The sequence below is a fragment of the Pituophis catenifer genome, unplaced genomic scaffold (genome assembly GCF_029215685.1).
Source record: "Pituophis catenifer annectens isolate HBS135680 unplaced genomic scaffold, rPitCat1.0.hap2 SCAF_2, whole genome shotgun sequence".
NCBI lineage: Eukaryota > Metazoa > Chordata > Lepidosauria > Squamata > Colubridae > Pituophis > Pituophis catenifer.
In genome coordinates this window covers 272823198-272835484 of record NW_027256882.1, presented here as the reverse complement: position 1 = coordinate 272835484, position 12287 = coordinate 272823198, and the positions used below count along the sequence as shown (strand labels likewise).

At 38.7% G+C, this 12287-nt stretch overlaps 1 protein-coding gene across 1 annotated transcript in view; it reads left to right on the top strand.

Moving 5' to 3' along the window:
- The window catches only part of NNT (nicotinamide nucleotide transhydrogenase), a 68875-nt gene extending 57366 nt beyond the window's left edge, over positions 1-11509 (top strand). The window contains exons 19-21 of the mRNA XM_070938887.1: positions 4085-4203; positions 5636-5751; positions 9407-11509. Of these exons, the coding sequence (XP_070794988.1) occupies positions 4085-4203; positions 5636-5751; positions 9407-9556 (385 nt within the window). The 3' untranslated portion in view covers positions 9557-11509. The remainder of the gene's footprint in view (positions 1-4084; positions 4204-5635; positions 5752-9406) is intronic.
- Positions 11510-12287: the final 778 nt, after the last annotated feature.

The window sequence follows — 12287 nt, the reverse complement described above, 5'->3', positions numbered from 1 at the left end:
TTTGCTATAATTTCATTAATAATCCATGTGCAAATAACTGTTGTGGCTTTTGCCAAATTTCTGGAGACACAAGTGATGCTAGTAAGCTACATCTGCTTGGTGTCTAGGGGGTTTTTTTCCCCCATAACATTTTTGAGCTTTATGAAGAGTTTTATAAGTTCATTGCATCATATACGGTCATGCTCCTGATCATCCCAGAATGCACTTTCTCTTTCCATTCTGTGTTTGAACTCTGTTGTCAGTTTTCCTGGAAACACTCTTTTTATGCTTCATCAGGAATACAATGTGTATAAAAAAATCCCCTAAGAACATACTATCCATGCAAAGCTTATCTGGAACACATGACTTCGAAGTCAAGCCATTGTAAAGAATGGATAGGTAGTCTTATCAAGGACAATTTTAATTTAAGCTTTATTATTATTATTATTATTTGGGCTTTTGTTGGAAATGATTGATCAAATGATGTAACACCTTTTCAGGCTTTGTGTGTTTCTAGCCTCAATTTGATAGGAAATCTTGCTGCCAAAGTTTGACATAAGTGGTTAGAAGGGACTGGCATGAAGGAAAAAAAGGATGTTCCAGGGGCCACATGTGATGATGTGATTTCAGTTTTTCCAGCCTTGCTTTAAAGGGAAATAAAAGAGTTGAGGTATTTGTAATCTACAGTGCAGAGAACAGAATTGTGAAAGGCAGTAGTGACACTCTTCAAAAGTGGAAGTGGATCTTTCGAAGAAGCAATATTGACCCTTTTTGATGTTGGGAAGACTGCTAAGAACAATAATAATACAGCTAAGAAAAGAAACAAATGGATCATTGAACAAATACACTCGGAGTTAACCAGAGGTGGGTTTCAGCAGATTCTGACCAGTTCTGGAGAACTGGTAGCAGAAATTTTGAGTAGTTCAGAGAACCAGTAAATACCACCTCTGACTGGCCCTGCTCCCATCTATTTTCTGCCTCCCGAGTCCCAGCTAATTGGGAGGAAATGGGGATTTTGCAGTAACCTTCCCCTGGAGTGCGGAGGGAATGGAGATTTTACAGTATCCTTCCCCTGCCAGGCCCACCAAGCCATGCCCACAGAACCGGTAATAAAAAAAATTTGAAACCCACCACTGGAGTTAACACTTGAGGCACAAATAACTGAACTGAAAGAGCCTTGGTGACGTAGCAGACTAAAGCACTGTTAAGTAACACCAACTGCCTGCAATTACTGCAAGTTCAAATCTCACCAGGCTCAAGGTTGACTCAGCCTTCCATCCTTTCGAGGTAGGTAAAATGAGAACCCGGTTTGTGGGGGCAATAAGCTGACTTTGTATAAAAAAGAACACCGCTTGGGTGGGGGAGGAAAGTCCTACTAAGCAGGTATATACAAAAATATGAAGGCTATTGCTTAATGCATTGTAAGCCGCCCTGAGTCTCCGGAAAAGGGAGGCATATAAATCGAACCAATAAATAATAAAAAAATAACTCAAATAATCCTACTTTGGACACATTATGTAAAGAGTTGAGAAATCAACTAGCTCTCTTGAGAAATCTTTCATGCTAAGAAAGATAAAAGAATGATAGCAGCAAGGTGGATAGACTTGATTACATTGGTCATTGGTGCAATATTGAAAGACCTGAAGAGTGAGATTGGGGACAAATCAATTTGGAGATCTATGTGGCTACTAAGAGTTGACACCACCTTGATGGCACAATTACATCTTAAATCTTTTAAGGACATGATCGGGTCCTTGATAATAGATGCAAATCTGAATGAAATATAATCTATTATAGATGACACTGTTACAGATGATACTGACAATCTCCTTGTATCTCAAGACTAGTGTGGAAGCCTGAATTAGAAGCTTGCCAATGACCTATTGTTAAGGAACATCTTTATTGGACTCACTAGGTTTCTCTTGGCTGAACTTCAATAGTTCAAGTAAACAAAAACTCCTGTGCCCTGAAAAAAAATGCAGTTACTTTTGAAAGCTCGATAGCTCTCAATTTGCAGATGTGTATATTCTTTCAAAATATTTGGCATGATTTCAAGAAAGAGTATGTTGCTTTCAGAATCGCTAATAGTGTATAAAATCCAAATATGCACCATAATTAAAAACTGTTTAAATATATAATGTTATGAGTTGCCTGAATTCTAATATATTTCAGTGCAGAAATTCTGAAAACTCTTGTACTTCACTTTTTTTGGAAAGAATCGGAATTGTTTCACATGGCTTGAGTTACTTAGTGGCTGGCTGAAACTTTAAGCTTCTTAATATTTTGCCCTATTTGTTCCGCTGTTGTATATCTGATTCTACATCTGGTCTTCGGTAGAATGATAGCAGATATTTCCTCTCCCCCCACCTCGGCCTTTCTCTCTCTCATGGCTCTCGGTGCAGTTTTCAAATGTTTTTTTTTTTTTTTGTAAGCAAAATGCCCATCTTCTTACTGGCTGTTTTACTCCATTCAAAGTCTAAGTGCTTATGAAGATAGTTGCAGCATCTGTACATTGAAACTGAAAAGGGATCTCAGTTGGAAACATAACATAAGCCATTCATTTAACAAGGTCATGAACAATTAGAAAACAGAAAATTCTCATAGAGGTAGGGCTCAGCCTGTGACTATAATGCAGTCTGCCCATTATGGTTGTAAATTGTGGTCATTAAGTGAGACATCCATGTGATCAACTTACTTAATGACCATAATATCTGCTTTTCTCCTTGTGGTCATTAAGCAGAGCGTGGGGGCCTCAGAAAATGGGGTCGGTCCTGGGAGACCTGGCAAAAGCCCTGGCCCATACTGCAGCACCTCCCCCAGCTCATAGGTGGCCAGCCCTGGGTCTCCCCCAACCTGTGAGTCACTCCATGCTTCACTTCCTGCTCCACTGGACCCCACACTCTTGGGCCTACCTCTCACCTGGCTTGTGTCCCCAGAGACCTTGGGTATACTTCCTGACCCACTGGATCCCACATCCTCCTCCCTTGACCCACTAACCTTTTTCAAAGATAGCCTTCAGGAACAAAAAATGGCCACTTTACCATGTGGTCTTCCTATATGGAAGAATGCGAGAATCAAAGCTACTTTCAAAGTGGCAACCACTTCCAAGATGGCGGCATGCAGCCTCTGTATATAGGAAATCTGCTTGGCAGATCAGCAGCTTCTTTTTCCCAAAGACGATCTCCAAAAAAGGTAAATGAAGCGAGATGTGATAGGGGCATGGAGATCCATTGGAATGGGAAGCAAGCCCAAGGCCTATAGGGACTCAGTTGGGTGAGGGGGTAGGCCCAAGAGACCCAAAGGGGTGGGATATTTGGGAAGATAAGCGGGAGAAGCTGGCTGCAGCATTCTTGTGGTCAGTTGTAAGGCCAGGCTGATTGCTAATTTTGTTAATGTGACCATGTGACGTGTCATAAGTTCCTTTGTTCCACCTCATTATAATTTCAAACAATCGCTGAATGAACAGTTGTAAATCAAGAACTGTCTGTATTTGAAACAACTCGGAAGCTTGTTTTGTTATAAAAAGCTTTTCCCAAATAACTCATTCTCGATTCCAATATTTATTCTAATATGATATTATATATTCTGCTAACCAAAAGATATATAGCCTATAGCTCCAAAGGCTACACAAAACCCCCAAAGCCTTAGATATATTGGTCTGAACTCCTTCAAAAGCCTTTTTTAAAATATAATTCTTTATACAACAAGAAAAGGTATACTGAGTTCATTAAGAATAATATTACTTGTTTCTATTAATCGAATTTAAGCTTCATCAGATTTAATATTTGGTGTAATCTTGCACAGTTTTTGGATTATGTCCTTCTGTATACCATTTAAAGGCCAAATGAATCCAGGACAACTAGGAAGGTAAGTTGGTCAGAAAGAGGGAGAAAAAAAAAGAAAGAGAGAATTGAAAAGTATGATCAATTAGATCTTTGGTAACTATATTGAATTATTGAACTCTACTTGGATGTGACATTGAATAAATTATTTTCTCAAGCTTAGCCTTCCATCTCTATAAACTGTGAATTTATACTGTGAAAATTTGCTGTGCTAATGAGTAACAAAATCGCTAACACACTTACAATGTCTTTCACCATCTTAGGTTTGGTATTCATCCTGTGGCAGGTCGTATGCCTGGACAACTGAATGTACTGCTTGCAGAAGCTGGTGTACCATATGACATTGTTCTAGAAATGGATGAAATTAATGAAGATTTTCCAGGTGAGAGAAAGATGATAACTTTGTTGCATTTTTACTTTAAATGATTTGTTTTTTTCTAAACATACTAGATAGTGTATATAATAAGTAATAATAATTCCAAAAGACAGCTTTACTTGGAACAGCTTACATCCTGAGATGCTACTTTTAGCACCATTAAACAACATCTTTTAAGAGCCATGGTGGCGCAGTGGTTAGAATGCAGTATTGCAGGCTAACTCTGCCGACTGCTAGCAGTTCGATTCTCATCGGCTCATAGTTGACTCATCCTTCCATCCTTCCGAGGTCAGTAAAATGAGGACCCAGATTGTTGGAGGCAATATGCTGACGCTATAAACCACTTAGAGAGGTCTGTAAAGCACAGTGAAGCGGTTATATAAGTCTGCTATTGCTATTGCTATCTGCCTATCCCAGGTTTTGGGAAGGACTCAACTGATAGAATGCCAAATCCAGTCTAAATATCTGGCTGTGTGACCAACCAAAATATACTAATAGGGACCTTGAATTCAATCTCAAGACTTCTGGAGCACCACTTGAACATCTTTGGCATTGACAAAATCACCATGAGTCAATTTGCAAGAGGCAGTTTTACTTGGAACAGTTTAAATCAACTGATGAGTTTGCTTTTGTACACCCCAACTACTAACCTAAATAATAGTAGTTTGAAGGTAGTACTCACTACTAAAACAGCCATTCTTTATACAGTTTTGAAACTTGAAGAAACAACAAATTTTAGGGAGTGTCAGTGGTGGGTTGCTCCCAGTTCGCAAGAACCGGTAGTAAAAATTTGTAGTTCGGAGAACCGGTAATAACATTGGCTGGCCACGCCCCCGAACCGGTCCCCAGCCCAGTTGCCGCTCGCTTACCCCACCCACCTCATCAGAGGCTTTTTTTTAATACTTTTAAAAGCATTTTTTCTACAACCTCTTTGCACGAAAAAGTGCTTTTAAAAGTAAAAAAAAAAAAAACCTCTGATGATCGTGCGGCTCAGCTGGGATCGTCAGAGGCTTTTAAAACCATTTTTTCCCTACAACCTCTTCAGCCGAAGAGGTTGTAGAAAAAAAATGCCTTTAAAAGCCTCTGACGATCCCAGCTGAATTGCCTGATCGTCAGAGGCTTTTAAGAGCATTTTTTTCTGCAACCTCTTAAGGTTGTAGAAAAAATGCTTTTAAAAGTAAAAAAAAAAAAATGTGGCCACGCCCACCCAGTCATATTACCCCCACAAGCCATGCCCACAAAATAAGCCACGCCCACAGAACCGGTAGTAAAAAAATTTAGAACCCCCCCTGGGGAGTGCCATTCTTGCCCATTTATAGTTCTTAGTGGGGTGAGGGGCTTCAGAGTAAGAGAAATCTAACCCAGAATTTGTTCCTAATAATAACTGGAGTTCTATTCATTAATGAATATGTGTTTTTTCCTTCTATTTTTATTGCAGAAACGGATCTGGTCCTTGTCATTGGAGCTAATGACACAGTTAATTCAGCTGCCCAAGAAGATCCAAATTCTATCATTGCTGGAATGCCTGTTCTTGAAGTTTGGAAGGCAAAGCAGGTGAGTGACAAAATATTGTAATAGAAATCCCATGCCTTATTGATTTCTTTAAGGTCATTTACATATTCAGAAATCTGCTAATATCCCACAGCTCTTCTATTTTTCTTTAAACATCTTAAATTAAAATGCTAATGAATGTAGATGAGTACCTACCTAAGATGATAAGGAAAAGAACACAATTATTTGAGAACTGTCCACTGGAGGCAATGCCATTAGCACCCCTTTTTTCCCACCCCACTATTTTTAGTGGGCTGGTGGGTATACTAAAAGTACAGTTAAAACCATGATTTTTCTGGGGTAAAGCAATTATATTGTCAGCTGCATTCTCTGATACATTGGTCAAGAATCCCATATCGTCTTGAGATTATTCAATCTTTGAAGAACTTTTTTTTTTTGATAGGGGGGAAAAAAGGGATACCATCACAATTATTTTTAAGAAAGCTTTTAGCTTTCCTTAGTTGTAATTGATGATTTTCCCTTATTTTTTGCTTTTTAAAAAGTCTGAGGGCCAGTAATTATTAACTAGAGCTCTGTATATCCCCTACCACCACAATTTCATAGATAAACCTTAGAAATTACGTTACATAACGATTAGAGTCCTTTCTATGGTGTTTTGAAGAAATAATATATTTTTGAAGATTTTGGAAAAATGTAGCCGCTTAAGACTCATTGTAAAGAAAGGGAAGGATAAATATCAGAAGAATAAAATTTCAGGGAACTCCCTATGGTGAAAAAGTTGCTATGATGCAGCAGGTAAAAAGATCAAGAAAATCTTGGGCTGTATTAAGGAAAGGATGGTGCCCAGATTATGGCAGATAATGGTGCTTTGTGCTGGTTAGGTCACACCTGTATTTAGTTCTAGGACTTGAAGCTGGAGTAGGTTCAGAGGAAGTTACCACAATGATAAAGAGTTTGAAAGCCAACCACCTAGAGGAAATTTTAAAGGAGTCAGGGACTAGCTTATAAAAGAAAAGGCTGAAAGAAGATCTGGTAGTCATTTACAAATATCTAAAAAAACTAGGAACAGGACAGGGTACAGTGGGTTGAAATGAAAAGAAAGGTAAATGCATGGTGATTATTATGAGGAATTTCTTGATGATAAGAACTGTTAAAACAGTGAAACGGTCTTCCTAGAACAGTGATGGGTTCTCTCTTGTTGGGTTTTATATATTTTTTTAAAATATTGGATGCCTCCTATTATTGTTGATTTAGTGGATTCTAAATTGAACAAGGGATTGGAATAGCTTTCCTATAAAACCTATGGATTGCCTGTCCTATCCTTAGTTTTGTAAAAGAATTAAATCTACCCAGAGGTGGGCGTCACATACTGTAACAATTGGTTTGCCTGGAACCGAAAATGTGAGCGAGCGAGCGTGCGTGCCTTCTGCGCATGTGTGCAGCATCGAAAAACCGGCAATTATATAGGACGTGATAGCGCCAGGGCTGGTGGGCGGGTCCAGCTGCTGGTCGGAACTACCGGTTCATCCGAACCGGCAGCAGCCCACCATTGAATCTACCCCACTTACAGTATACTACTGTGTTTCCCCGAAAATAAGACCCTGTCTTATATTTTTTTGAACCCTGAAATAAGTGCTTGGCCTTATTACCAGATGCTCAAAAGCCCGATTGGGCTTATTAACAGGGGATGTCTTATTTTGGGGGAAACAGGGTATATGTAATTGTGTGATATAATTAAATTATCTGTGTATATCATTTGAGTTACATTTGATAAAGTTTACATTAGCTGTGTAAATTTGTTTATTTAAGAAAATGCATATAGCTGCCCAATGCCATCTTACCTATGAACCCTGGGTGGCTAACAACAGTCAGCCAAAAACAGTATATAAGATGTCTATAAATCAATCAAAGGCAGAGTTAAAATAATTGAAGCACTATAAAAGTCTGAAGATGAAAGATCCAGCCCATAGCCACTCCTTTGTGGCATACCACTAGCATGGTACTGTCTCTGCTTCTTAACATCTACATGAAGCGGCTGGCTGAGATTATCCAATACCACTGGATGAGGTATCTTCAGTATGCTGATGTTACTCAATTCTTACATTTCCATCCTGGGCAACCCAAATTTTGTCGTGCTGCCATTTTGCGGTGCCTGGAGGCTGAAGGGGACAGCAAGGCTTTTGCTGAACCCTGTTAAAACAGAATGGCTGAGGGAACCATAGAAACTTCAGCTAGTGTGGTCTGTGCCATGGCTCCACCTCTGGAACACCTTGCCACTGGAAGTGAGATCTGCCTCCACCCTTCTGGCCTTTTGGAAGGGCCTTAAAACCTGACTTTACCACTTGGTCTGGGGCTCTGATGGGGTATACTACACTGGAGATGGTTGGTCGAGTGATAGAAGGATAAAAGCCCACCCCCGCACCATTTTGTCTTACTTAATTTAATTTAATTTAATTTAATTTAATTTAATTTAATTTAATTTAATTTAATTTAATTTAATTTAATTAATAATTTAATTTAATTTAATTTAATTTAATTTAATAATTTAATTATTAATTCAATTTATATGCCACCCCTCTCCAAAGACTTAGGGCGGCTCACAATACATTTTAAAAAATCATTGTAAAAAACATTTAAAAATTAAAAACATTAAAAACTCATTCACGCCATTCATGGCCGGATCTCGCCAGATCACAAGAGCGAGATCAACGGCCCCAGGCCTGCCGTAAAAGCCAGATCTTCACTGCTTTTCGGAAGGCCAATAGGGTGGGGATGGTCAGGACCTCAGGAGGTAACTGGTTCCAGAGAGCTGGGGCAGCCACAGAGAAGGCCCTCCCCCACGGGCCTGCCAGCCGACATTGTTTAGCTGACGAGACCCGGAGGAGACCAACTCTGTGGGATCTTACCGGTTGCTGGGAGCTATGCGGCAGAAAGTGGTCTCGAAGATAACCTGGCCCTAAGCCATGTAGGGTTTTAAAGGTAATAACCAACACCTTGAATTGTGACCGGAGACCAATAGGGAGCCAGTGCAGCTCGCGGAGAATTGGTGTAATGTGGGTGTACCTAGGTGCACCCACGACAGCTCACGCAGCTGCGTTCTGGACCAACTGTAGTCTTCGAACACTTTTCAAGGGTAGCCCCATGTAGGGCGCGTTACAATAATCTAACCGTGAGGTGACAAGGGCGTGAATGACTGTGAGGAGAGCCTCCTGATCCAAGTAGGATCGCAATTGGTGCACCAGGCAAACCTGTGCAAAGATCCCCCTAGCCACAGCTGACCGATGTTGCTCTAATCTTAGCTGTGAGTCTAGGAGGACTCCCAAATTGCGAGCCCGTTCTGAGGGGGACAATTTCTCTCTCCCCCCCCCCCCACCGAACCAAGGATGGACAATCAACATAGTCTTTAGGAGGCAATACCCACAGCCACTCGATCTTGTCTGGGTTAAGGCTGAGCCTGAGTCTTCTTGATTTTTAACCTTTGTTTAATTGTTGTTAATTTTAAGCTTTTTAATATTTATGTTTTTATGGCATTGTAAGACACCCCCGAGTCAGATCAGCTATATGGATGGCATATAAATTTAATAAACAAATAACAGACTTCTACAAACCTAATATACTCATTCATCTCTTTCCTAATGTTGATTATATGAATGCCTGTAAAGATGCTGTATATATAACACAAAAGTCTTTGTTTCAGGTGATTGTTATGAAGAGATCTCTGGGTGTTGGATATGCAGCAGTGGACAATCCCATCTTTTACAAGCCCAACACTGCCATGCTTCTAGGGGATGCTAAGAAGACTTGTGATGGTCTGCAGGCCAAAATGAGGGAGTTATGCCCGAATTAAATATTAAAATGTACTGTTTGGCCAGTTTGAACAAAAAACAAAAATAAACTAAAAAGTGTTATGTGTCACCGTTAAAAGATAAAGGTTAGGAAGTGTTCTTGAAATGAAGATCTTAAAAAAAAAAAAAAAAGAGGAACATTAAGGTCCAGAAATGCAGTGAATTTTTTTTTTACAAAAGAGCAGGAAAATCAAAAAAAGCAAAGCATTGAAACACTGAAGTGAACATTCTCGAGCAATCATGCAGTCTATTTTAGAGGAATTTTCCTTTGGCAACCACAATTTAACACAATGAGACTCAGGAATTTGGAGAATCTGTCTATTTTATGTGACAGAAGATATAAGGGAAACAACCGTTAAAAGTTCTGTGGCTCCAGAATTTGTTAATGATTCCCGGTGAACAATTTGCTAATCAATCTGAATATCGAATTGGGGTTTTCTCGATAAGGAACCCTGACACTGAACTGGATATTGGTCAGCCCCACTACGTAGACCTGGAAATCAGCTCCGCAGGAAGACTACTTTTTATTGAAATTGGCTGTAATAACAGAATCATGTGTATCTGGTTGTGCTGTACCTCCTCTTCCTTCTTATACTTCAGTGAATTAGGGAGGCATCTGCCTGAGCCACTTTTGAATGTTATCTTCTTGTTCTGAACTTAAAAAAAAAAAAAAGCTTCAATCCCTTTTGCTTAAGTAATGGTTTCTCTGTCAAAGCCATCTTCCTTATTTTCTACGTTATTTTATGAGCATCTATTTACATTATTCTAAACACAAATGACAATGATGTTGGTAGTCATGAAGATGTAGATGGCCACTTTTTGAAATGCATTTTGATACATTTATAGTGCGTTTTAATGCATTTACAGAAACTGTCAAATATTTGCTGTGAGTATAAAATGAAATTTCAGACTCTTGGAAATACCTTTTAAATTCATAATTTATTTGGACCGATGTGTTAAACGAGTCAGCTTTGAGAAACACACCCAGGTACACAATCTCACACACAAAATTCAGATGACTGGTCTTCCTTTTCCTTTAAATAAGACAACTGTTGAAGCTTCAGTATAGTGGTAAATAGATTTTTTTAGTGGCTTCCAGTGCAGTCTTGAATATGTTTAGTGCACTTGAGTGAAACTCATATGTTTAACTAAATGAAATGAATTTGTCATGTTTGCATAATGATGTAGCAAGCATCTGTAGTGACAGAGGCAAAATAAATAGCTGTAACTGTGTTAGAAAGCCTTAACATCTGGGCAAAACAGCTTACTATGAAGTGAGTTAAACTTAGCCCAACTTGACTGTTTATAAATCCTGATTTTTATCGTTGGGCTTATGACCTCTTAATTTAATAGCAAATGAAAATTATACCCATTTAGCTACCTCCTGTCTCAGTATGTTGAGCTTCCTCTATGTGGAATATCAACTTAGAACAGTGAACTAAATCCAGTTTGAGCTTCCAGATCCATGAATCAAGAGAAAATAAATGTTTTTAATGAAATTCCATTTGTTTTAGTAGGACTTTTCAGAAAAAGCACTCAGCTAGATGATGTTCAGTGTTTCTCTTTTTTAATTCTGTCCTTTTTTAGCTGTTTAGCAAAAAATAGTGAAACATCAGTAGATTATTCTGCTGTATAAGGAAACTTGAGCCACAACAGGGCAGCTCTGTTTTAGCAAGATTTGTTTTGGGACCTTAAATTTCATTGCGTTGGTGCTATACATTTCTGTGTACAGCCTGCATGCAAATGTGACCAAGAAGAGGAGCATCAGTGAAGATAGCCTTGGATTGTTTAATGCTGCCTTAAAGCTGTAGCCTTTGTCTTGTTTTAATATATTATTTTAATTTGAAGATACGCAAACAATTTCTAAGAAAATGCAAATTACAATTGCCAACGTTAGAATTGTGTTTATATTATGTAACAGGAGAGAATTATTTAAATAAAATAATAAAGTGAACAAAATATCTATTCTGCAAAATTTTCTGACTGCCTGGTTATTTTCTCAAATAGAGTGTAGATTTTAGTGGGCACCAAGTGTTAATTTTTACATATTTATTTAGCTTATGGCATAATATACATGAATTTACAGTACATATTAACATTTTACTTAAATTAAAAACACAGTAAAAATGAATGTTAAAAAGATCTATATTCAGATACCAATGTCTAGGCCAGGGCGGTCAAACTCCACGCCCGGTTTAGCGAAGGGGAAAAAGTCACAAAAGGTCACATGGCGATGCCATGACAATGCGAGTTTGACACCCCGATCTAGGCCATCTAATCACTGAAGTACAGCATTGTTTATCTGAAAGAAATCAAATTGGACCAGTATATGTCATCAGCTTACAGCCAGTTATGATATGATCTATAGTTTGACGTGGGACCCTGTAGTTGCACTGAGGGGAGGATACTCTACCCCTTTCATACAGTATACATTTATTGTATACATTTATCTAGTGAATCCCGGCAGATACCGTGTGGGGTACAAATCTTATTCATGATTGTCCATTGCTAGTCAGCTGTTCAGAGCCTGGCACCTTTTGTGTAGGATCATCTATATGTCTTCCTGTGTCTGGCAACCCATTTGGCTTTCCATTGGTAATGTTAAAGTAGTTAAGCAGTTGTTAATTTTTACATTAAAAAATTCCTTTTCTCATATATAGACTCATATTTTCATATTCCATTCAGCACGGCATTACAAAAGTTTCTCTGTCATCTATCTGGGATGGGTAGCAT